General features: G+C 46.9%; 1 protein-coding gene across 2 annotated transcripts in view; it reads right to left on the bottom strand.

Annotated features, from left to right (window-relative positions):
• FAM193A (family with sequence similarity 193 member A) overlaps positions 1 to 27,176 on the bottom strand; it is a 252,759-nt gene that overhangs the window by 146,431 nt on the left and 79,152 nt on the right. For both annotated transcript variants that reach the window (XM_038745554.1, XM_038745555.1), the window contains exons 2-5: positions 20,197 to 20,262; positions 9,135 to 9,392; positions 4,371 to 4,540; positions 927 to 1,094 (exon numbers count right to left, since the gene is read on the bottom strand). In XM_038745554.1, coding sequence (XP_038601482.1) covers positions 927 to 1,094; positions 4,371 to 4,540; positions 9,135 to 9,392; positions 20,197 to 20,262 — 662 coding nt within the window. The remainder of the gene's footprint in view (positions 1 to 926; positions 1,095 to 4,370; positions 4,541 to 9,134; positions 9,393 to 20,196; positions 20,263 to 27,176) is intronic.

The raw sequence follows: 27,176 nt of genomic DNA, 5'->3' as shown, positions 1-27,176 counted from the left end.
AAGTTGGCAATATAGAGACGGCCCCTACCCAACAGTGGACTCACAGTCTAGAAGGGGGAGACAGAGAACAAAGCAAAACATATTAACAAAATAAAATAAATAGAATATGTACAAATAAAATAAATTGAGTAATACAAACATATATACATATGTACCCGTGCTGTGGGGAGGGGAAGAAGGTAAGGCGGGGGGGGATGGGGAGGAGGAGAGGAAGGAGGGGGCTCAGTCTGGGAAGGCCTCTGCGCGGAGGGAGGAGGGGGGAGGAAGTGAGCCTTCTGTTGGGTAGGGACCGTCCCTATATGTTGCCAACTTGGACTTCCCAAGCGCTTAGTACAGTGCTCTGCACACAGTAAGCGCTCAATAAATATGACTGAGGAATGAAATGAATGACATGGGCCGGGAGTCGACAGTGGGATGGGCGAGAACGAGGCCCAATGAGGAGATTAGCGGCAGAGGAGTGGAGGGTGCGGGATGGGCTGGAGAAGGACAGAAGGGAGGGGAGGCAGGAGGGGGTGAGGTGATAATAATAATAATAACAATGATGGCATTTATTAAGCGCTTACTATGTGCAAAGCACTGTTCTAAGCGCTGGGGAGGTTATAAGGTATCAGGTTGTCCCCCGGGGGGCTCACAGTCTTCATCCCCATTTTCCAGATGACGCCACTGAGGCCCAGAGAAGCGAAGTGACCCACCCAAAGTCGCACAGCTGACAACTGGCGGAGTCGGGATTCGAACCCCTGACCTTTGACTCCGGAGCCCGGGCTCTTCCCACTGAGCCGCGGTGACGGGCAGCCTTGAAGCCGAGAGTGAGGAGTTGGACCGAAAGGACGTCGTGGGGAGGGAAGGACGACGGGGGAGGAGGAGGAGAAGGAGGACGAGGACGAGGAGGACGAGGAGGAGGAAAGGAAAGGCAAAGGTGTCGGTACCTGGCCACCAGCTCTTTCATCCCGTCTTTGTCCGGAACCAGCGACTGGTCTTGGTCATCCGCTAAGGGCGTGCCGGCTTGACGGTATATACATCGGACCATGTACCTTACTTCTGACCAGTAATTTTGAAGCTGCTGAGATTCCCGTTCAGTCTCTGCTGAAATTTCTCTGCAAAGATGCCAAAACCAACGTCAAAACACACGGCCTCCGTCAGCTCGACACCCCGGGGCCGGTGAGAGCTCACCTCCTCCAGGAGGCCTTCCCACACTGAGCCCCTTCCTTCCTCTCCCCCTCGTCCCCCTCTCCATCCCTCTCATCTTACCTCCTTCCCTTCCCCACAGCACCTGTATATATACTTGTACATATTTATTACTCTATTTATTTTACTTGTACACGTCTATTCTCTTTATTTTATTTTGTTACTGTGTTTGGTTTTGTTCTCTGTCTCCCCCTTTTAGACTGTGAGCCCACTGCTGGGTAGGGACTGTCTCTATATGTTGCCAACTTGTACTTCCCAAGCGCTTAGTCCAGTGCTCTGCACACAGTAAGCGCTCAATAAATACGACTGAATGAATGAATGAACTGAACCTCCCTGGGCCTCAGTCTCCCCACCATTATGTATAGATCTCTAACTCTTGTCATTTATTTTGATAGTATTGACGCCCATCTACTTGTTTTATTTTGTTGCCTGTCTCCTCCTTCTAGACTGTGAGCCCGTTGTTGGGGAGGGATTGTCTCCATCTGTTGCCAAATTGTACTTTCCAAGCGCTTAGTACAGCGCCCTGAACACAATAAGCCCTTAATAAATACGACTGAATGAATGAATCGGTGAAGTGGGGATACTGAGAGCTCACCTCCTCCAGGAGGCCTTCCCAGATTGTACGTATTCTATTTATTCTGTTAATTTGTTTTGTTCTCTGTCTCCTCCCTTCTAGACTGTGAGCCCGCTGTTGGGTAGGGACCGTCTCTAGATGTTGCCAACTTGGACTTCCCAAGCGCTTAGTACAGTGCTCTGCACACAGTAAGCGCTCAATAAATATGATTGAATGAATGAATGTCCCATTGATTCGGCCGGGCTGGCCCGGACCGGGTGGGTCAATGGTGAATTTGCTCCGGAGGGAGAGAGGGAAGGAGGGATCTGCCCACCCTCCTCCGGGAGGGGAAGGCCCCGACATTCGGAGTTTTGGGTCCCCCGCTTTGGGAGGATGCCTGGGCTCGGTTTCTAGACTGTGAGCCCGCTGTTGGGTAGGGACCGTCTCTCTATATTGCCAACTTGGACTTCCCAAGCGCTTAGTACAGTGCTCTGCACACAGTAAGTGCTCAATAAATACGATTGAATGAATGGATGAATGACCATGGGAAGAGTGAACTTGGTCAAGAGCAAACACGACGTAGGGGCTAGCTATTCTCTGCCCCACAAGAGAAAGGGTAAGTGGCTTTAAATAACAATGGCATTTCTTAAGCACTTACTATGTGCAAAGCACTGTTCTAAGCACTGGGGAGATTACAAGGTGAACAGGTTGTCCCATGGGGGGCTCACAGTCTTAATCCCCATTTTACAGGTGAGGTAACTGAGGCACAGAAAAGTGAAGTGGCTTGCCCAAAGTCACACAGCTGACAAGTGGCGGAGCCGGCATTTGAACCCATGACCTCTGACTCCAAAGCTCAAGCTCTTTCCGCTGAGCCATGTATTTTATCATTATTATTATCAATCAATCAATCAATCGTATTTATTGAGCGCTTACTGTGTGCAGAGCACTGTACTAAGCACTTGGGAAGTCCAAGTTGGCAACATCTAGAGACGGTCCCTACCCAACAGCGGGCTCACGGTCTAGAAGGGGGAGACAGACAACAAAACAAAACATATTAACAAAATAAAATAAATAGAATAAATATGTATAAATAAAATAAATAAATAAAAAGGCAAATATGGGTGGAGCACGGCACAAAGCGCTCAGCGACTTCATTCATTCAATCGTATTTATTGAGCGCTTCCTGTGTGCAGAGCACTGGACTAAGTGCTTGGGAAGTACAAGTCAGCAACAGAAGCGCTTAGTCCAGTGCTCTGCACACGGTAAGCGCTCAATAAATACCATTGAATGAATGAATGAACAGATAGAGATGGTCCCTACCCAACAACGGGCTCACAGTCTAGAGGATAATAATAATAATAATAATAATAATAATGGCATTTGTTAAGCGCTTACTATGTGCAAAGCACTGTTCTAAGCGCTGGGGGGGTACAAGGTGATCAGGATGTCCCACGTGGGGCTCACAGTCTTCATCCCCATTTTCCAGATGAGGGAACTGAGGCTCAGAGAAGTGAAGTGACTTGCCCAAGGTTACACAGCAGACATGTGGCGGAGCCGAAATTCGAACCCACGACCTCTGACTCCAAAGCCCGGGCTCTTTCCACTGAGCCACGCTGCTTCATGTGAACAGTGAGGATGAGCCTTGTTCTCGGGAGCAGAGACCGCCTGTCCTCCCTGTGTGTGTGTGTGTCTGTGTGAAGGTCAGGGTATTTGTGTGTTTGTGTGTTTTGCGTGTGTGTGTTGTGTATGCGTCTGTATGAGAGCTTCCCCTTTAGGGCTCATCCCTGTACTGTCAACTCCACTCCTTAAAATTCATTCCATCATATTTATTGAGCGCTTACTGTGTGCAGAGCACTGGACTAAGCGCTGGGGAAGTACAAACTGGCAACAGATAGAGACAGTCCCTACCCAACAACGGGCTCATTCGTTCATTCAATCGCATTTATTGAGCGCTTACTGTGTGCAGAGCACTTGGGCAGCTAAATGCACATCAGTAGCAAAATAAATCGAATAGTCAATATGTACAAGTAAAATAAATGGAGTGATAAATCCGTGCAAACATATATACAGGTGCTGTGGGGAGGGGAAGGAGGTAAGGCGGGGGAATGGGGAGGGGGAGGAGGGTTTATTGAGTGCTTGCTTTTGATTCATTCAATCGTATTTATTGAGCGCTTACTGTGTGCAGAGCACTGTACTAAGCGCTTGGGAAGTACAAGTTGGCAACAAATAGAGACAATCCCTACCCAACAATGGACTCGCCATCTAGACAGACACACACAGACACACTTTCTCTCGCCACAGGCCGACGGAGATAGACAAAACAAGCTTCCATGGCTCCACCAACCCTTCACTGCTTGCCCTTGGGCAAATCACTTCAGTTCTCTGGGCCTCGGTTTCACATCCTGCGTAAAATGGGGATGAAATACCCGCCCTCCGGCCCGCTAGGACCGGGAGCCCCGGGTGGACCGAGAAGGGATTCTGATTTTATTTCCCGCTCCCGCCCGGGGCGGACGGCCTGCCTGGCGTATGTGAGGCGCTAAATCCTTGAACTGCGGGGCCCGGGCCCCGGGTGCGGATCCCGGTTGTGGCGGGGGGACGGGGAGAGCGGTGGGGGGGGGGGGGGGGGTCTCACCTGCGCTCGTTACAGGCCTCGCAGTTACACGCGATGTCTGCCGGTGCCGCGGGGTTATTCAGCTCGGCGGAGGGCCCGGTTGGAGGCCCCACCGCCAGCCTCCCTCCTCCGACCGATTCCTGCTGGGATCCGCTATTTCCAAGAGGCGCGTGGAAAAGGAAATCTTGGCTCTGGGGAAACACAACAACACAAAGCCCGCCTCTGTCAGCTGGGCGACTTTCAGCGAGTCACTTCACTAGACTGCGAGCCCACTGTTGGGTACGGACCGTCTCTATGTGTTGCCAGCTTGTACTTCCCAAGCGCTTAGTACAGTGCTCTGCACACAGTAAGTGCTCAGTAAATACGATTGATGATGATAGGGACCATCTCTATATGTTGCCAGCTTGTACTTCCCAAGCGCTTAGTACAGTGCTCTGCACACAGTAAGCGCTCAGTAAATACGATTGATGATGATAGGGACCGGCTCTATATGTTCCCAGCTTGTACTTCCCAAGTGCTTAGTACAGTGCTCTGCACACAGTAAGCGCTCAATCAATACGACTGATGATGATAGGGACCGTCTCTATATGTTGCCAGCTTGTACTTCCCAAGCGCTTAGTACAGTGCCCTGCACACAGTTAGCGCTCAATAAATACGACTGATGATGATAGGGACTGTCTCTATATGTTGCCAGCTTGTACTTCCCAAGCACTTAGTACAGTGCTCTGCACACCCCATCCCCCCCCCCCCCACCCCTTATCTCCTTCCCCTCCCCACAGCAGCTGTATGTATGTATATATGTTTGTACGGATTTATTACTCTATTTTATTTGTACATATTTATTCCATTTATTTTATTTGGTTAATATGTTTTGCTTTGTTGTCCGTCTCCCCCTTCTAGACTGTGAACCCGCTGTTGGGTAGGGGCTGTCTCGAGATGCTGCCAACTTGGACTTCCCAAGCGCTTAGTACAGTGCTCTGCACACAATACAATTAATTGATTGAGAGTAAGCGCTTAGTACAGTGCCCTGCACACAGTAAGCACTCAATAAATACGGCTGAATGAAGGAATGAATGAGGTGGATGAGATGGGGGCTCAGTGAGAAGGTTAGTACAGGTAGTAAGAGCTTAGTACAGCACCCTGCACACAGTAAGCGCTCAATAAATCCGACTGAAGGAATGAATGAGGGGGATGAGATGGGGACTCAGTGAGAAGGGTAGTATAGGTAGTAAGAGCTTAGTACAGCGCTCTGCACACAGTAAGCGCTCAGTAAATACGACTGAATGAAGTAATGAATGAGGTGGACGAGATGGGGGCTCAGTGAGAAGGGTAGTACAGGTAGTAAGAGCTTAGTACAGCGCTCTGCACACAGTAAGCGCTCACTAAATACGACTGAATGAAGGAATGAATGAGGTGGACGAGATGAGGGCTCAGTGAGAAGGGTAGTACAGGTAGTAAGAGCTTAGTACAGTGCTCTGCACACAGTAAGCGCTCACTAAATACGACTAAATGAAGGAATGAATGAGGTGGACGAGATGGGGGCTCAGTGAGGAGGTTAGTACAGGTAGTAAGAGCTTAGTACAGTGCGCTGCACACAGTAAGCGCTCAGTAAATACGACTGAATGAAGGAATGAATGAGGTGGACGAGATGGGGGCTCAGTGAGAAGGTTAGTACAGGTAGTAAGAGCTTAGTACAGTGCTCTGCACACAGTAGGCGCTCACTAAATACGATTGAATGAATTCATTCAATCGTATTTAGTGAGCGCCTACTGTGTGCAGAGCACTGTACTAAGCGCTTGGGAAGTCCGAGTTGGCAACATATAGAGACGGTCCCTACCCAACAGTGGGCTCACAGTCGAGAAGGGGGAGTGAATGAATGAATGAATGAATGAATGAATGAAGGTTGAAATTAGAAGAGCGAAGTGGCGCGGCCCGGGCTGGAGGAGGAGAGGAGGGAGGTAATAATAATAAAAATGATGGTATTTGTTAAGCGCTTACTATGTGCAAAGCACTGTTCTAAGCGCCGGGGCGGTTACAAGGTGATCAGGTTGTCCCACGGGGGGCTCACAATCTTAATGATGAGGGAACTGAGGCACAGAGAAGTGACTTGCCCAGTCGGGGCTCAGGTTGTCCCACGGGGGGCTCCCAGTCTTCATCCCCATTTTCCTCATGAGGGAACTGAGGCCCAGAGAAGTGAAGCGACTTGCCCAATTGGCAAGACCGTGACTGTGAGCCCACTCTTCTAGACAGTGAGGCCACTGTTGGGTAGGGACTGTCTCTCTATAATAATATCATAATATTGGTATTTGTTCAGCGCTATGTGCCAAGCACTGTTCTAAGCACTGGGGTAGATAATATTGGTATTTGTTAAGTGCTTACTATGTGCCAAGCCCTGTTCTAAGCGCTGGGGTAGATACAAGGTAATCAGGTTGTCCCACGTGGGGCTCACGGTCTTCATCCCCATTTTACAGATGAGGGAACTGAGGCCCAGAGTACAAGTAATCATATTTATTGAGCGCTTACTGTGTGCAGAGCACTGTACTAAGTGCTTGGGAAGTACATGACGGCAACATATAGAGACGGTCCCTACCCAACAGCGGGCTCACAGCCTAGAAGGGGGAGACGGACAGCAAAACAAAACATATTAACAAAATAAAATAAATGGAATAAATATGTACAAGTAAAATAAATAGAGTAATAAATATGTACAAAATTTCATTCATTCATTCATTCATACTTATTCATTCATTCAATCAATCATATTTATTGAGCGCTTACTGTGTGCAGAGCACTGTACTAAGCGCTTGGGAAGTACAAGTCGGTAACATATAGAGACGGTCCCTACCCAACAGTGGGCTCACAGTCTAGAAGGGGGACACAGACAACAAAACAAAACATATTAACAAAATGAAATAAACAGAAATAAATATGTAGAAGTAAAATAAAGAGAGTAATAAATATGCACAAAATTTCAGCCATTCACTTATTCATTCATTCAATCAATCGTATTTATTGAGCGCTTACTGTGTGCAGAGCACTGGACTAAGCGCTTGGGAAGTACAAGTCAGTAACATCATCATCATCAATCGTATTTATTGAGCGCTTACTGTGTGCAGAGCACTGGACTAAGCGCTTGGGAAGTACAAGTTGGCAACATATAGAGACAGTCCCTACCCAACAGTGGGCTCACAGTCTAGAAGGGGGAGATGGAGAACAAAACCAAGCACACTAACAAAATAAAATAAATAGAATAGATATGTACAAGATAAATAAACAAATAAATAAATAAATAAATAAATAAATAAATAGAGTAATAAATATGTACAAACATATATACACATATACAGGTAACATATAGAGACAGTCCCTACCCAACAACGGGCTCACAGTCTAGGAGGAGGAGACAGACAACAAAATAAAACAATCAATCAATCAATCGTATTTATTGAGCGCTTACTGTGTGCAGAGCACTGGACTAAGCACTTGGGAAGTCCAAGTCGGTAACATATAGAGACGGTCCCTACCCCACAACGGGCTCACAGTCTAGAAGGGGGAGACGGGCAACGAAACCTGTGAAGTGACTTGGCCAAAGTCACCCGGCTGACAAGTGGCGGGGCCGGCATTCGAACCCGCGACCTCCGACTCCAAAGCCCGGGCTCTTCCCGCTGAGCCACGCGGCTTCTCCGGCAGCAGGAGGTGAGGTGGGAGGGGGCGAGGTGAGGGGGCGTTGGCCGAAATCATCATCATCAATCGTATTTATTGAGCGCTTACTATGCGCAGAGCCCTGTACTAAGCGCTTGGGAAGTACAAATTGGCAACATATAGAGACGGTCCCTACCCAACAGCGGGCTCACAGTCTAAAAGGGGGAGACAGAGAACAAAACCAAACATACCAACAAAATAAAATAGAATAGACATGTACAAGTAAAATAAATAGAGTAATAAATATGTACAAACATATATACATAATGCCCGTCCGCCCCCCGTTGCCCGCCACCTCGCTCTCGGTGGACGCCCGCCATGCGATGGCACCTCGCTCTCAATCAATCAATCAATCAATCGTATTTATTGAGCGCTTACTATGTGCAGAGCACTGTCCTAAGCGCTTGGGAAGTACAAACTGGCAACACATAGAGACGGTCCCTACCCGACAGTGGGCTCACAGTCTAAAAGGGGGAGACAGAGAACAGAACCAAACAGACCAACAAAATAAAATAAATAGGATAGAAATGTACAAGCGAAATAAATAAATAAATAAGTAAGAAAGTAAGTAAGTAAATAAATAAATAAATAAATAGAGTAATAAATATGTACAACCATATGTACATATATACAGGTGCTGTGGGAAAGGGAAGGAGGTAAGATGGGGGGGATGGAGAGGGGGATGAGGGGGAGAGGAAGGAAGGGGCTCAGTCTGGGAAGGCCTCCTGGAGGAGGTGAGCTCTCAGCAGGGCCTTGAAGGGAGGAAGAGAGCTAGCTTGGCGGATGGGCAGAGGGATTGGGGGCATTCCGGGCCCGGGGGAGGACGTGGGCCGGGGGTCGATGGCGGGACAGGCGAGAGCGAGGTACGGTGAGGAGATCAGCGGCGGAGGAGCGGAGGGTGCGGGCTGCGATGGAGAAGGAGAGAAGGGAGGGGAGGGAGGAGGGGGCCAGGGGATGGATGGACAGCCTGGAAGCCCAGGGGGAGGAGTTTCTGCCTGATGCGCAGATTGACTGGTAGCCATTGGAGGTTTTTGAGGAGGACGCCCGCCGCCGCGCGATGGCCCGTTCCCCCCGAGGACTCACCGCGACGGCGGGCGGCTGCAGGGCGCCGTGCCGCTCCTCCTTCTCCACCGTCCGCCGGCAGTCGGGGCAGACCCAGAGCGGGAGGTGGAGCGTGCTGTTGGCCTTCGGCGGGGCGGACAGGGCCATCTTGCCGGAGTTCTTCCCGCCGCCTCCGCCGCCCTCGGCCACGGCGGGGTCCTTGCGCTCGCTTCGGCAGAGGAGGCAGTGCTCGCCGGCCGCGTACGGCGCCCGCTGGCCCAGGCCGAACGTGAAAGGCGTCTGCGGGGGAGAGACAGGCCCGCGGGCGTCAGTCGGGGCTCAGGAAATCAATCAATCAATCGTATTTATTGAGCACTTACTGTGTGCAGAGCACTGGACTAAGCGCTTGGGAAGTCCAAGTTGGCAACATATAGAGACGGCCCCTACCCAACGCGATGATAACAATAATAATAATGGCATTTATGACACGCTTACTATGTGCAAAGCACCGGTCTAAGCGCCGGGGAGGTTACAAGGTGATCAGGTTGTCTCACGGGGGGCTCACGGTCTTAATGATGAGGGAACTGAGGCACAGAGAAGTGGAGTGACTTGCCCAGTCGGGCCTCAGGGAAGCCCCCGCGCGATGATAATAATAATACAAATAATGGCATTTGTCAAGCGCTTACTATGTGCAAAGCACTGGTCTAAGCGCCGGGGTGGTTACAAGGTGATCAGGTTGTCTCACGGGGGGCTCACGGTCTTAATGATGAGGGAACTGAGGCACAGAGAAGTGAAGTGACTTGCCCAGTCGGGGCTCAGGGGAGCCCCGGCACGATGATAACAGTAATAATAATGCCACTTGTCAATCAATCAATCGATCATATTTATTGAGCGCTTACTGTGTGCACAGCACTGGACTAAGCGCTTGGGAAGTCCAAGTTGGCAACATAGAGAGACGGTCCCTACCCAACAGTGGGCTCACAGTCTAAAAGGGGGAGACAGGGAACAAAACCAAACATACTAACAAAATAAAATAAATAAAATAGATAGGTACAAGTAAAATAAATAAATAATAGAGTAATAAATATGTACAAACATATATACATATGTCAAGCACTTACTATATGCTGAGCACTGTTCTAAGCTCTGGGGTAGATACAAGGTGATCAGGTTGTCCCACGGGGGGCTCACAGTCTTAATGATGAGGGAACTGAGGCACAGAGAAGTGGAGGGGCTTGCCCAGTCGGGGCTCAGGGAAGCCCCCGCGCGATGACAACAATAATAATAATGGCATTTGTCAAGTGCTTACTATGTGCAAAGCACGGGTCTAAGCACTGGGAAGGTTACAAGGTGATCAGGTTGTCTCACGGGGGGCTCACAGTCTTAATGATGAGGGAACTGAGGCACAGAGAAGTGGAGTGGCTTGCCCAATCGGGGCTCAGGGAAGCCCCCACGCAATAATGATAATAATAATAATGGCATTTGTCAAGCGCATACTATGTGCAAAGCACTGTTCTAAGCGCTGGGGAGGTTACAAAGTAATCAGGCTGTCCCCCGGGGGCTCCCAGTCTTCATCCCCATTTTACAGATGAGGGAACGGAGGCACAGAGAAGTGAAGTGACTTGCCCAGTCGGGGCTCAGGGAAGCCCCTGCGTGATGATAACAATAATAATAATGGCATTTGTCAAGCGCTTACTGTGTGCAAAGCACTGTTCGAAGCGCTGGGGAGCTTACAAGGTGATCAGGTTGTCCCCCGGGGGGCTCACGGTCTTAATGATGAGGGAACTGAGGCACAGAGAAGTGAAGTGACTTGCCCAGTCGGGGCTCAGGGAAGCCCCCGTGCAATGATAACAGTAATAATAATGGCATTTGTCAATCAATCAATCAATCGATCGTATTTATTGAGCGCTTACTGTGTGCAGAGCACTGGACTAAGCACTTGGGAAGTACAAGCTGGCAACATAGAGAGACAGTCCCTACCCAACAGTGGGCTTACAGTCTAAAAGGGGGAGACAGAGAACAAAACCAAATATACTAACAAAAGAAAATAAATAGAATAGATAGGTACAAGTAAAATAAATAGAGTAATAAATATGTACAAACATATAAATATATGTCAAGCGCTTACTATATGCTGAGCACTGTTCTAAGCTCTGGGGTAGATACAAGGTGATCAGGTTGTCCCACGGGGGGCTCACAGTCTTAATGATGAGGGAACTGAGGCACAGAGAAGTGGAGTGACTTGCCCAGTCGGGGCTCAGGGAAGCCCCTGCGTGAGAGGTTACAAGGTGATCAGGTTGTCCCACGTGGGGCTCCCAGTCTTCATTCCCATTTTACAGATGAGGGAATGGAGGCACAGAGAAGTGAAGTGACTTGCCCAGTCGGGGCTCAAGGAAGCCCCCGCGCGATGATAATAATAATAATAATGGCATTTGTCAAGCGCTTACTATGTGCAAAGCACTGTTCGAACCACTGGGGAGGTTACAAGGTGATCAGGTTGTCTCACGGGGGGCTCACAGTCTTAATGATGAGGGAACTGAGGCACAGAGAAGTGAAGTGACTTGCCCAGTCAGGGCTCAGGGAAGCCCTTTCATCATCAATCGTATGTATTGAGTGCTTACTATGTGCAGAGCGCTGTACTAAGCGCTTGGGAAGTACAAATTGGCAACATATAGAGACAGTCCCTACCCAACAGTGGGCTCACAGTCTAAAAGGGGGAGACAGAGAACAAAACCAAACATACTAACAAAATAAATAGAATAGATATGTACAAGTAGAATAAAAAAATAGAGTAATAAATACGTACAAATATATATACATATATACAGGTGATGTGGGGAAGGGAAGGAGGTAAGGTGGGGGGGTGGAGAGGGGGAGGAGGGGAAGAAGAAGGTGGGGGCTCAGTGTGGGAAGGCCTCCTGGAGGAGGTGAGCTCTCAGTAGGGCCTTGAAGGGAGGAAGAGAGCGAGCTTGGCGGATGGGCAGAGGGATTGGGGGCATTCCGGGCCTGGGGGAGGAAGTGGGCCGGGGGTCGATGGCGGGACAGGCGAGAACGAGGCACCGTGAGGAGATTAGTGGTGGAGGAGCGGAGGGTGCGGGCTGGGCAGTAGAAGGAGAGAAGGGAGGTGAGGTAGGAGGGGGCGAGGGGATGGACAGCCTTGAAGCCCAGGGTGAGGAGTTTCTGCCTGAATCGCAGATTGATTGGTAGCCACTGCAGATTTTTGAGGAGGGGAGTAACATGCCCAGAGCGTTTCTGGACAAAGACAATCTGGGCAGCAGCATGAAGTATGGATTGAAGTGGGGAGAGACACGAGGATGGGAGATCAGAGAGAGGGCTGATGCAGTAGTCCAGACGGGAGAGGATGAGAGCTTGAACGAGCAGGGGAGCGGTTCGGATGGAGAGGAAAGGGCGGATCTTGGCGATGTTGCGGAGCTGAGACCGGCAGGTTTTGGTGACGGCTTCGATGTGAGGGGTGAACGAGAGAGAGGAGTCGAGGATGACACCGAGGTTGCGGGCTGTGATTAAGACTGTGAGCCCCATGTGGGACAACCTAATCACTTTGTAACCTCCCCAGCAGTTAGAACAGTGCTTTGCATATAGTAAGCGCTTAATAAATGCCATCATTCTTATTATAACATGAATAAGAAGTCCAACATCTCCCAATTAGTATCTTGAGTCTTTTATTTGGCCCCTCCCATGTGCAAGTCCAGTTACTTGCCCGGACTCAAGTCTGGGGGCCAGTGCCAAACAGGGGAAGGGTCCCAAAGGGATGCTTATTCATTCATTCATTCATTCATTCAATCGTATTTATTGAGTGCTTACTGTGTGCACAGCACTGTACTAAGCGCTTGGGAAGTCCAAGTTGGCAACATCTAGAGATGGTCCCTACCCAACAGCGGGCTCACAGTCTAGAAGGGGGCTTATAACCCCCCAACCTGGACAGAATCCTATCTAAACCACCTCAAGAGTCAGGGACCGTCTCTACATGTTGCCAATTTGTACTTCCCAAGCGCTTAGTACAGTGCTCTGCACACAGCAAGCGTTCAATAAATACGATTGATTGATTGATTACACCTTCAGGAATCACATCTTGGATTTTGTTGGGTTTTTTTTTTCCTTTAGGTCCCGCCCAGCTCAAACATGTTAAAAAATCAATCCGTGGTATCTGTTGCACACTTACTGTGCGGAGAACACTGGACTAAGTGCTTCATTAGCTAATTCAATCATATTTACTGAGCACTTACTGTGTGCAGAGCACTGTCCTCAGCACTTGGGAAGTACAATTTGGCAACAAATATTCACTGACTGATTCAATCGCATTTATTGAGCACTTACTGTGTGCAGAGCACTGTCCTCAGCACTTGGAAAGTACAATTTGGTAACAAATATTCATTCATTGATTCAATCGTATTTATTGAGCGCTTACTGTGTGCAGAGCACTGTCCTCAGCACTTGGGAAGTACAATTTGGCAACAAATATTCATTCATTGATTCAATCGTATTTATTGAGCGCTTACTGTGTGCAGAGCACTGTCCTCAGCACTTGGGAAGTACAATTTGGCAACAAATATTCATTCATTGATTTAATCATATTTATTGAACGCTTACTGTGTGCAGAGCACTGTCCTCAGCACTTGGGAAGTACAATTTGGCAACAAATATTCATTCATTCATTCAATCGTATTTATTGAGCGCTTACTGTGTGCAGAGCACTGTACTAAGCACTTGGGAAGTCCAAGTTGGGAACATATAGAGACGGTCCCTACCCAACAGCGGGCTCACAGTTTAGAAGGGGAAGACAGACATCAAAACAAAACATGTGGACAGGTGTCAAGTCATCAGAACAACTAGAATTAAAGCTAAATGCACAGCATTAACAAAATAATAATAATAATAATAATAATGGCATTTGTTAAGTGCTTACTATGTGCAAAACACTGTTCTAAGCGCTGAATAAAAAGAATATTAATAGAAATAGGAATATAGAAAATGAATAGAAATGGAAATGGAAGATAAATAGAAATAAAATAAATAGAAAATGAAATAAAATAAATTAAATAAATAGAACAGTAAATATGTACAAGTATCTAAGCACTGGGGAGGTTACAAGGTGATCAGGTTGTCCCATGGGGGACTCACAGTCTTCATCCCCATTTTACAGATGAGGGAACTGAGGCCCAGAGAAGTGAAGTGACTTGCCCACAGTCACACAGCTGACAGTTGGTGGAGGCGGGATTCGAACCCATGACCTCTGACTCCAAAGCCCGGGCTCTTTCCACTGAGCCACGCCGCTTCTTAGGTTTGATTCTCCTTCGGCTCCGAGGAATTGAGGGATGGGGTCTGGGAACTCAACCTCACCCTCCTCCCCCTCCCCATCCCCGCCGCACCTCCTTCCCCTCCCCACGGCACCTGTATAGATGTATATATGTTTGCATGTATTTATTACTCTATTTATTTATTTATTTCATTTGTACATATTTATTCTATTTATTTTCTTTTGTTACTGTTTCGTTTTGTTCTCTGTCTCACCCTCCTAGACTGTAAGCCCGCTGTTGGGTAGGGACCGTCTCTAGATGTTGCCAACTTGGACTTCCCAAGCGCTTAGTCCAGTGCTCTGCACACAGTAAGCGCTCAATAAATACGATTGAATAAATGAAGGAACGAACCAGTGACTCCGGTTCACGGCCCTCCCCTCCTTAGACGCCACTGCACTGACAGTGCCGTTTTGAAAGCTAAAGAGGAAAAAAACCTGAACTCGGTATTTCTGTCTACATTCAGAAAAATTCAACAATTGGGCACCAAGCCCAAAAATCTCTTAGCCTTAGGGAGTTAAGGCAAGCTATTGAAACTGAATGAAGTGGGTTTTGGGTCTGCTAATCGTGGAAACATTGAGATGGTCTATACATATACATAAATATATATGTGTGTTTATACACATTCGTATATATATATACATACATATAAATATATACATATACATACACACATATACATAAATATACATACATACATATACATACATATACATATATACACACACATTCATTCACTCATTCAATCGTATTTATTGAGCACTTCCTGTGTGCAGAGCACTGTACTAAGCGCTTGGGAAGTCCAAGTTGGCAACATCTAGAGACGGTCCCTACCCAACAGTGGGCTCACAGTCTAGAAGGGGGAGAAAGACAACAAAACAAAACAGATTAACAAAATAAAATAGAATAAATATAGACACATAGAGTAATACAAACATATATACAAATTCATTCATTCATTCAATTGTATTTATTGAGCGCTTCCTGTGTGCAGAGCACTGTACTAAGCGCTTGGGAAGTCCAAGTTGGCAACATCTAGAGACGGTCCCTACCCAACAGCGGGCTCACAGTCTAGAAGGGGGAGACAGACAACAAAACAAAACAGATTAACAAAATAAAATAAATAGAATAAATATGGGCAAATAAAATAGAGTAATAAATACATACAAACATATATACATATTCATTCATTCATTCAATCGTATTTATTGAGCGCTTACTGTGTGCGGAGCATTGTACTAAGCGCTTGGGAAGTCCAAGTTGGCAACATATAGAGACGGTCCCTACCCAACAGTGGGCTCACAGTCTAGAAACACCGAGGGCCCCACGTGAGGAAAGGACTGTTTCCGATCCAACCATCTTCTATCTACGCCAGTGCTTAGTTCTGAATACCACCATTATCATTACTGTTAGTTTCTCCAATTAAGATTTAAATGACTGATATACCTGACTGGGCTACTACTTAAGTACCCAATTTCTGGTTTTTTTTTTTTTTTTTTGGAAATGCAAAACTCTATCAAGAGTTCATTGAGAGATAGCTAAGTAAATAATCAAGTTTTCAAACGGAACCGAATGCCGTGCCTAATTGCCAAAATGGAAATGTTTCCCGAAATGGCAGACTGGGGGGAGAGGGACTGGGAGGGCGGGGACAAGAGAAGCAGCGTGGCTCAGTGGAAAGAGCCTGGGTTTTGGAGTCAGAGGTCATGGGTTCAAATCCCGGCTCCGCCAATTGTCAGCTGTGTGACTTTGGGCAAGTCACTTCACTTCTCTGGGCCTCAGTTCCCTCATTTGTAAAATAGGGATGAAGACTGTGAGCCCCCCGTGGCACAACCTCATCACCTTGTAACCTTCCCAGCGCTTAGAACAGGGCTTTGCACGTAGTAAGCGCTTAATAAATGCCATCATTATTATTATTATTACTGGGAGAGGAAAAATCCTGCCTCAGTGGCTAAGAAGCAGCATGACTCAGTGGAAAGAGTTTGGGAGTCAGAGGTCGTGGGTTCTAATCCCAGCTCCACTACTTGTCAGCTGTGTGACTTTGGGCAAGTCACTTCACTTCTCTGGGCCTCAGTTCCCTCATCTGTAGAAGACCGGGAGCCCCATGGGGGACAACCTGACTACCTTGTCTCTGCCCCAGCGCTTAGAACAGTGCTTGGCATTCATTCATTCAGGGCAAGCAGCGTGGCTCAGTGGAAAGAGCCCAGGCTTTGGAGTCAGAGGTCATGGGTTCAAATCCCGGCTCCGCCAATTGTCAGCTGTGTGACTTTGGGCAAGTCACTTCACTTCTCTGGACCTCAAGTTACCTCATCTGTAAAATGGGGATTAACTGTGAGCCCCCCGTGGGACAACCTGATCACACTGTAAACTCCCCAGCGCTTAGAACAGTGCTTTGCACATAGTAAGCGCTTAATAAATGCTATTATTATTATTATTATTATTCATTCATTCCTTTTAGACTGTGAGCCCACTGTTGGGTAGGGACTGTATATGTTGCCAATTTGTACTTCCCAAGCGCTTAGTACAGTGCTCTGCACACAGTAAGCGCTCAATAAATACGATTGATGATTATTATTCACTCAATCGTATTTACTGAGCACTTACTGTGTGCACAGCACTGTACTAAGCGCTTGGGAAGTACAAATCAATCAATCAATCATATTTATTGAGTGCTTATGGTGTGCAGAGCACTGTACTAACTGCTTGGGAAGTACAAATCAGCAACATACAGAGACAGTCCCTACCCAACAGCGGGCTCACGGTCTAGAATTCTGCATCAGGCTGAACGCCACTCTGACACTCACTAGGGTAAAAAGTGTTGGGAAAACTCCGGGAAATCCCGATAAAAAGTTCCAGCTGTTTGATGCTTTGCACCCTTGGCAATTTAAAACGGAATTTACTGCTACTACTACCTGTTCACATTCATTCATTCATATATACCTGTATATATGTTTGTACATATTTATTACTCTATTTATTTATTTTACTTGTACATATCTATTCTATTTACTTTATTTTGTTAGTATGTTTGGTTTTGTTCTCTGTCTGCCCCTTTTAGACTGTGAGCCCACTGTTGGGTAGGGACTGTCTCTAGATGTTGCCAACTTGTACTTCCCAAGCACTTAGTACAGCGCTCTGCACACAGTAAGCGCTCAATAAATACGATTGATTGATTCATTCATTCAATCATATTTATTGAGCGCTTACTGTGTGCAGAGCACCCGACTAAGTGCTTGAGAAGTACAAGTTCACAGCTTTGGTTATCGTTAATTTAGGGGAAGCGGCGTGGCTCAGTGGAAAAGAGCCAGGGCTTTGGAGTCAGAGGTCACGGGTTCAAATCCCGCCTCCGCCAATTGTCAGCTGGGTGGCTTTGGGCAAGTCACTTCACTTCTCTGGGCCTCAGTTCCCTCATCTGTAAAATGGGGAGGAAGACTGTGAGCCCCCCGTGGGACAAGCTGATCACCTTGTAACCTCCCCAGCGCTTAGAACAGTGCTTTGCACATAGTAAGCACTTAATAAATGCCATTATTATTATTATCATTATTATTATTAATTTAGACCTCATTCATTCATTCATTCAATTGTATTTATTGAGCGCTTACCGTGTGCAAAGCACTGTACTAAGCACTTGGGAAGTACAAGTTGGCAACATCTAGAGACAGTCCCTACCCAACAGCGGGCTCACGGTATAGAAGGGGGAGACAGAGAACAAAACAAGACATTTGGACAGGAGTCAAGTCATCAGAAGAAATAGAAGTAAAGCTAGATGCCCATCATTAACAAAATAAACAGAATAGAAAATATGTACAAGTAAAATAGATAGAGAAATAAATCTTGCATCTACCCAAGCGCTTATCAGTCTCTTTTGCAGGCTCCTCCTCCCCGTCCCATCCTCTTACTGTGGGGGTTCCCCAAGGTTCAGTGCTTGGTCCCCTTCTGTTCTCGATCTACACTCACTCCCTTGGTGACCTCATTCGCTCCCACGGCTTCAACTATCATCTCTACGCTGATGACACCCAGATCTCCATCTCTGCCCCTGCTCTCTCCCCCTCCCTCCAGGCTCGCATCTCCTCCTGCCTTCAGGACATCTCCATCTGGATGTCCGCCCGCCACCTAAAGCTCAACATGTCGAAGACTGAGCTCCTTGTCTTCCCTCCCAAACCTTGTCCTCTCCCTGACTTTCCCATCTCTGTTGACGGCACTACCATCCTTCCCGTCTCCCAAGCCCGCAACCTTGGTGTCATCCTCGACTCCGCTCTCTCATTCACCCCTCACATCCGAGCCGTCACCAAAACCTGCCGGTCTCAGCTCCGCAACATCGCCAACCTCCGCCCTTTCCTCTCCATCCAAACCGCTACCCTGCTAATTCAAGCTCTCATCCTATCCCGTCTGGACTACTGCATCAGCCTCCTCTCCGATCTCCCATCCTCGTGTCTCTCTCCACTTCAGTCTATACTTCACGCTGCTGCCCGGATCATCTTTGTGCAGAAACGCTCTGGACATATTACTCCCCTCCTCAAAAACCTCCAATGGCTACCGATCAATCTGCGCATCAAGCAGAAACTCCTCACCCTGGGCTTCAGGGCTGTCCATCCCCTGGCCCCCTCCTCCCTCCCCTCCCTTCTCTCCTTCTCCAGCGCAGCCCGCACCCTCCGCTCCTCCACCGCTCATCTCCTCCCCGTACCTCGCTCTCGCCCGTCCCGCCATCGACCCCCGGCCCACGTCCTCCCCCGGGCCTGGAATGCCCCCAATCCCTCTGCCCATCCGCCCAGCTAGCTCTCTTCCTCCCTTCAAGGCCCTGCTGAGAGCTCACCTCCTCCAGGAGGCCTTCCCAGACTGAGCCCCTTCTTTCCTCTCCCCCTCGTCCCCCTCTCCATCCCCGCGTCTTACCTCCTTCCCTTCCCCACAGCACCTGTATATATGTATATATGGTTGTACATATTTATTACTCTATTTATTTATTTATTTATTTATTTTACTTGTACATTTCTATCCTACTTATTTTATTTTGTTGGTATGTTTGGTTCTGTTCTCTGTCTCCCCCTTTTAGACTGTGAGCCCACTGTTGGGTAGGGACTGTCTCTATGTGATGCCAATCTGTACTTCCCAAGCGCTTAGTACAGTGCTCTGCACATACTAAGCGCTCAATAAATACGATTGATTGATTGATTGATTATCACGGTCATGGGTTCGATTCCTGGCTCTGCCACTTTTTCATTCAATCGCATTTACTGAGTGCTTACTGTGTGCAGGGCACTGTACTAAGCGCTTGGGAAGTACAAGTTGGCAACATAGAGAGATGGTCCCTACCCAACAACGGGCTCACAATCTAGACGTCACACACTGATAAATCACACACTTATCAGCTGTGTGACTTTGGGCAAGTCACTTCACTTCTCTGTGCCTCAGTTACCTCAACTGTTAAATGGGGATTGAGACTGTGAGCCCCACGTGGGACAACCTGATTAATCCCAGCTCCGCCACTTGTCCGCTGTGCGACTTCGGGCAAGTCACAACTTCTCTGGGCCTCAGTTCCCTCATGTGTAAAATGGGGATCAAAACCATGATCACCTTGTAACCTCCCCAGCGCTTGGAACAGTGCTTTGCACATAGCAAGCGCCCAACAAATACCATCATTCCCTTCAAAACACTTGGAAAATGGATATGCCTAAAAAACAACCCCCGTGCCTCAATTCAAGGCCTCTACAACAGAGCTAATGACAATGACACACCCAAGGCTGCGCTCCCAAAGATGAACAAGAGTCACCCAGGCGGCCCCATCCCGCTGCTCCTACCTGGGAAACCGCCGTGAACTCCGACACGCCGGGGCTGTCGGCAAATTGGGTCCCATTTAATGAAACCTAGGAGAAAGAATGAAAAAAGGCGTTGTAATTGCGCTTACAGTCCGGCACGATACCAAACGAGGCGGCTGGGTGGGGAGGGGGCGGGCGGCGGGCTCAGGAAAGCCAGGCAAAACGTCGGCATTCCCATCCCATTCCCATCCCATAGGTCCTAACGGCATCACTCGCTTCCAGTAAAAAGAAACTATATAAGCCTTCTCTGAACCAATACTCTGACGGCATCTCTTACGGAAAATCGTTTTCCCTACCTGGACTAAAACATCGGAGAATTTTCCCGAGATTTGCAAACTACAACTCCGGCCACCGGATTGAACAACTCCGGGGAACCTCAGATAGTTACGAGGCTGGCTGACCATTTTATAAAATGACTGCAGGCAGGATTCAAATTTACCGTAACTTCCCATTTCTTTGCTGGAGTTGGGGGCCAGGATTCAAAGATAATAATAATAATAATAATAACGATGATGTATTTATTAAGCACAATGTGCAAAGCATCATCATCATCAATCGTATTTATTGAGCGCTTACTGTGTGCAGAGCACTGGACTAAGCACTTGGGAAGTACACGTTGGCAACATATAGAGTAGGGACTGTTGGGTAGGGACCGGCTCTATATGTTGCCAGTTTGTACTTCCCAAGCGCTTAGTCCAGTGCCCTGCACATAGTAAGCGCTCAATAAATACGATTGATGATGATGATATAGAGACGGTCGCTACCCAACAGTGGGCTCACAGTCTAAACGCTGGAGAGGTTAGAAGGTGATCAGGTTGTCCCACGGGGGGCTCACAATCTTAATCCCCGTTTTACAGATGAGGGACCTGAGGCCTAGAAAAGGGAAGTGACTTGCCCGAAGTCACACAGCTGACAACTGGCGGAGCCGGCATTTGAACCCATGACCTCTGAGCCCAAAGCCTGGGCTCTTTCCACTGAGCCACGCTGCTTCTCCATCAAGAACAAACAGAACATTCATTCATTCATTCAATTGTATTTATTAATAATAATAATGGCATTTAGTAAGCGCTTACTATGTGCAAAGCACCGTTCTAAGTGCTGGTGACGTTACAAGGTGCTCGGGTTGTCCCACGGGGCATTCACAGTCTTCATCCCCATTTTACAGATGAGGGAACTGAGGCCCAGAGAAGTTAAGTGACTTGCCCAGTCACACAGCTGACAGTTGAAGGAGCCGGAATTTGAACCCATGACCTCTGACTCCAGAGCCCAGGCTCTTTCCACTGAACCACACTGCTTCTCTACTGCTTTTATTGAGCGCTTACTGTGTGCAGAGCACTGGACTAAGCACTTGGGAAGTACAAGTCGGCAACATAGAAAGACGGTCCCTACCCAACAACGGGCTCACAGTCTAGAAGGGGGAGACAGACGACAAAACAAAACATATTAACAAAATAAAATAAATAGAATATTAAATATGTACAAGTAAAATAGAGTAATAAATCTGTCCATACCTGCAGCACCTGTATATATGTATATATGTTTGTACAAATTTATTACTCTATTTATTTATTTTACTTGTACCTATCTATTCTATTTATTTTATTTTGTTAGTATGTTTGGTTTTGTTCTCTGTCTCCCCCTTTGAGACTGTGAGCCCACTGTTGGGTAGGGACTGTCTCTATATGTTGCCAACTTGGACTTCCCAAGCGCTTAGTACAGTGCTCTGCACACAGTAAGCGCTCAATAAATACAATTGATTGATTGAAGCACGACTTGCAGTTGGGATAAGAATGAAGAAAGCGATGCTGCCCGCTCTCTCCCTCCCCCACCCCCCAAAAAAGTCACCGATTCCAACATTCCTTGTAATGATAACTCCCCTTAAATAACCTCTCAGGGTTCAGTAGTTTTCTTAAAAAAAAAAAGGTATTTGTTCAGTCGGTCATTTTTTATTGAGCGTTTTCTGTGTGCAGAGCGCTGTTCTCAGTGCTTTGGAGAGTGACTTGCCCACAGTCACACAGCTGATAATTGGCGGAGCCGGGATTTGAACCCATGACCTCTGACTCCAAAGCCCGGGCTCTTTTCCACTGAGCCACGCGGCTTCTCTACTGAAAGAGGGAAGCAGCCTGGTCTAGGGGAAAGAGCCCGGGCCTGGGAATCAGAGGACGTGGGTACCAATCCCGGCTCTGCCACCCGTCCGCTGGGTGACCTTGGGCAATTCACTTCACCTCTCTGGGCCTCGGTTACCTCATCTGTAAAACGGTGACAGAACAAAGATCGGTCCCTCGGTATGAATCTCAGGCTTCAATTGAACAGAGTAGGCTTTCTCAGCCAAAGACTTTCTGATTATAAGACTGTGACAAACTGAAGCCCGACATTTAAGAGATTTACGTGAGCTGGAGTCTTGTCCAGACCAAACCCCTCAAAAAAAAAAATGATAATAACGCAGACCCCAGGAGGATACAGCTGCTCATAAATATGTGCTCCCCTAGCATCTATACTGGAGTTGGAACAATTGGCTTACCCACATCTACCTGTGAGCCCCCCGTGGGACAACCTGATCACCTTGTAACCTCCCCTGTGCTTAGAACAGTCCTTTGCACATGGTAAGTGCTTAATAAATGCTATTATTATTATTATTATTATTATTATTATTATTATTATCTACCTAGTCTCCTCGATCCACTCCTGGGCCTCAAAATACATTCCTGGGCCTCAAAATTTCATTCTTGTACGGCAAAATCCACGCCTAGGCCTCATTCTCATCTCTCTTGTTCTCTGTCTCTCCCTTTTAGACTGTGAGCCCACTGTTGGGTAGGGACTGTCTCTAGATGTTGCCAATTTGTACTTCCCAAGCGCTTAGTACAGTGCTCTGCACATAGTAAGAGCTCAATAAATACCACTGATGATGATGATGATGATCTTGTAACCTCCCCAGCGCTTAGAACACTGCTTTGCACGTAGTAAGAGCTTAATAAATGCCATTATTATTATTATTATCTACCTAGTCTCCTCAATCCACTCCTGGGCCTCAAAATGCACTCCTGGGCCTCAAAATACACTCCTGGGCCTCAAAATTTCATTCTTCTACGGCAAAATCCATGCCTAGGCCTCATTCTCATCTCTCTCAAAATCGCCTGGCCTCTTGGTCCCTCCTGGAACTCCCTTCCACTTCAGAAACATCATAGAAACATAGAGAAGCAGCGTGGCTCAGTGGAAAGAGCACGGGCTTTGGAGTCAGAGGTCATGGGTTCGAATCCCGCCTCCGCCGCATGTCTGCTGTGTGACCTTGGGCAAGTCACTTAACTTCTCGGAGCCTCAGTTACCTCATCTGTAAAATGGGGATGATGACTGTAAGCCCCACGTGGGACAACCTAATCACCTTGTATCCTCCCAGCGCTTAGAACAGTGCTTTGCACATAGTAAGCGCTTAACAAATACCATCATTATTATTATTATATTATTATTAAACCACCGCTCTCCCCATCTTCAAAACATCTCTGAAATCGCATCTCCTCCAGTCTTTATGAAGTGGGGGCCCCTTTGGCTTACCCACATCTACCTGTGAGCCCCCCGTGGGACAACCTGATCATCTTGTAACCTCCCCAGCGCTTAGAACACTGCTTTGCATGTAGTAAGCGCTTAATAAATGCCATCATTATTATTATTATTATCTACCTAGTCTCCTCAATCCACTCCTGGGCCTCAAAATACACTCCTGGGCCTCAAAATTTCATTCTTCTATGGCAAAATCCATGCCTAGGCCTCATTCTCATCTCTCTCAACATCGTCCGGTCTCTTGTTCCCTCCTGAAACTCCCTTCCACTTCAGAAACATCAAACCACCGCTCTCCCCATCTTCAAAACATCTCTGAAACCACATCTCCTCCAGGCTATATGAAGTGGGGGCCCCTTTGGCTTACCCACATCTACCTGTGAGCCCCCCCCGTGGGACAACCTGATCATCTTGTAACCTCCCCAGCGCTTAGAACACTGCTTTGCACATAGTAAGCACTTAATAAATGCCATTATTATTATTATTATCTACCTAGTCTCCTCAATCCACTCCTGGGCCTCAAAATACACTCCTGGGCCTCAAAATTTCATTCTTGTACTGCAAAATCCACGCCTAGACCTCATTCTCATCTCTCTCAACATCGTCCGGTCTCTTGTTCCCTCCTGGAACTCCCTCCCACTTTAGAAACATCAAACCACCACTCTCCCCATCTTCAAAACATCTCTGAAATCACATCTCCTCCAGGCTGTATGAAGTGGGGGCCCCTCTGGCTTACCCACATCTACCTGTGAGCCCCCCGTGGGACAACCTGATCACCTTGTAACCTCCCCAGCGCTTAAAACAGTGCTTTGCACATAGTAAGTGCTTAATAAATGCTATTATTATTATTATTATTATTATTATTATTATTATTATTATTATTATCTACCTAGTCTCCTCAATCCACTCCTGGGCCTCAAAATACACTCCTGGGCCTCAAAATTCATTCTTGTACGGCAAAATTCATTCATTCAATCGCATTTATTGAGCACTTACTGTGTGCAGAGCACTGTACTAAGCGCTTGGGAAGTCGGCAACATAGAGAGACGGTCCCTATCCAACAATGGGCTCACAGTCTAGAAGGGGGAGACGGAGATCAAAACAAAACATAACAAAATAAAATAAATAGAATAAATATGTACAAATAAAATAAATAGAGTAAATCGACGCCTAGGCCTCATTCTCACCTCTCTCAACATCGTCTGGCCTCTTGTTCCCTCCTGGAACTCCCTCCCACTTCAGAAACATTCATTCATTCATTCAATCATATTTACTGAGCACTTACTGTGTGCAGGGCACTGTACTAAGCGCTCGGAAAGTACAATTCGGCAACAGAGACAATTCCTACCCAACAGCAGGCTCACAGTCTAGAAGGAGGGGACAGACAACAAAATAAAACAAGTAGACGGGTGTCAATACTATCAAAATAAATGACAAGAATTAGAGATATATACATAATGGTGGGGAGACTGAGGCCCAGGGAGGTTAAGTTCATTCATTCATTCAATCGTATTTATTGAGCGCTTACTGTGTGCAGGGCGCTGTACTAAGCGCTCGGAAAGTACAATTTGGCAACAGAGACAATCCCTCCCCAACAACGGGCTCACAGTCTAGAAGGAGGAGACAGACAACAAAATAAAACAAGTAGTAGACGGGCGTCAATACTATCAAAATAAATGATAAGAATTAGAGATCTATACATACTGGTGGGGAGACTGAGGCCCAGGGAGGTTAAGTTCATTCATTCATTCAATCGTATTTATTGAGCGCTTACCGTGTGCAGAGCACTGTACTAAGCGCTTGGGAAGTCCAAGTTGGCAACACATAGAGACGGTCCCTACCCAACAGTGGGCTCACAGTCTAAAAGGGGGAGACGGAGAACAAAACCAAACATACCAACAAAATAAAATAAATAGAATAGATATGTACAAGTAAAATAAATAAATAAATAGAGTAATAAATATGTACAAACATATATACATATCTACAGGTGCTGTGGGGAAGGGAAGGGAAGGAAAGTACTTAAAATAAATAAGTACTCAGTTGCATTTCTTCCCTTTCAGCTCTGTCAGCTATTGGAAAAGTCCTTTTAGACTGTGAGCCCACTGTTGGGTAGCGACTGTCTCTATATGTTGCCAACTTGTACTTCCCAAGCGCTTAGTACAGTGCTCTGCACACAGTAAGCGCTCAATAAATACGATTGATTGATTGATTACATCATATTACCAGACACACTTCCAATCGCCCTGGTTTGGGAAAAAGGCCAACGAAGGAGACCTTTATCCATTCACAAACACAGGTGAGTTTTTCCCACACTAAATACGAAAATATGCAGAGGAACAGCGTGGCTCGGTGGAAAAGAGCCCCGCCTTTGGAGTCAGAGGTCATGGGTTCAAATCCCGGCTCCGCCAACTGTCAGCTTGGGGCAGGTCACTTCACTTCTCTGGGCCTCAGTTCCCTCATCTGTAAAATGGAGATGCAGACAGTGCTCTGCACATAGTAAGCGCTCAATAAATACGATTGATGATGAAGACTATGAGCCCCACATGGGACAACCTGATCACCTTGTAACCTCCCCAGCGCTTAGAACAGTGCTTTGCACATAGTACGCGCTTAATAAATGCCATTATTATTATATTATTATTATTTTAGAGAAAAAGCGTGGCTCAGTGGAAAGAGCCTGGGCTTTGGAGTCAGAGGTCATGGGTTCAAATCCCAGCTCCGCCACCTGTCAGCTGTGTGACTTTGGGCAAGTCCTTTTGACTTCTCTGTGCCTCAGTTCCCTCATCTGAAAAATGGGGATTAAGACTGTGACCCCACGTGGGACAACCTGTTCACCTTGTAACCTCTACGGCGCTTAGAACAGTGCTTTGCACATGGTAAATGCTCAATGAATGCCATGATTATTGTTATTATTAATAAATAAATAAGTTTGATTATAATAGGGCTCAAACAGGGAAGCCCTCTTGGAGGAGATCGTAATAATAATGATGATTATTATGATTATTATTATTATTATTACCAAAGGATAGAGGCCTGGCCACCTTACCATTCGGTCAAAGTATATTGAATGAAAGTTTTGAGATGCTCCTGTTATTATTATTATTATTACCAAAGGATAGAGGCCTGGCCACCTTACCATTCGGTCAAAGTATATTAAATGAAAGTTTTGAGATGCTCCTGTTATTATTATTATTATTACCAAAGGATAGAGGCCTGGCCACCTTTCCATTCAGTTAAAGTATATTAAATGAAAGTTTTGAGATGCTCCTGTTATTATTATTATTATTATTATTACCAAAGGATAGAGGCCTGGCCACCTTTCCATTCGGTTAAGGTATATTAAATGAAAGTTTTGAGATGCTCCTGTTATTATTATTATTATTATTACCAAAGGATAGAGGCCTGGC

The sequence above is a fragment of the Tachyglossus aculeatus genome, chromosome 4 (genome assembly GCF_015852505.1).
Source record: "Tachyglossus aculeatus isolate mTacAcu1 chromosome 4, mTacAcu1.pri, whole genome shotgun sequence".
In the NCBI taxonomy this organism is placed as follows: Eukaryota; Metazoa; Chordata; class Mammalia; order Monotremata; family Tachyglossidae; genus Tachyglossus; species Tachyglossus aculeatus.
Note: the sequence above shows the minus strand (reverse complement) of the source record. Positions and strands in the feature narration are given on the sequence as shown.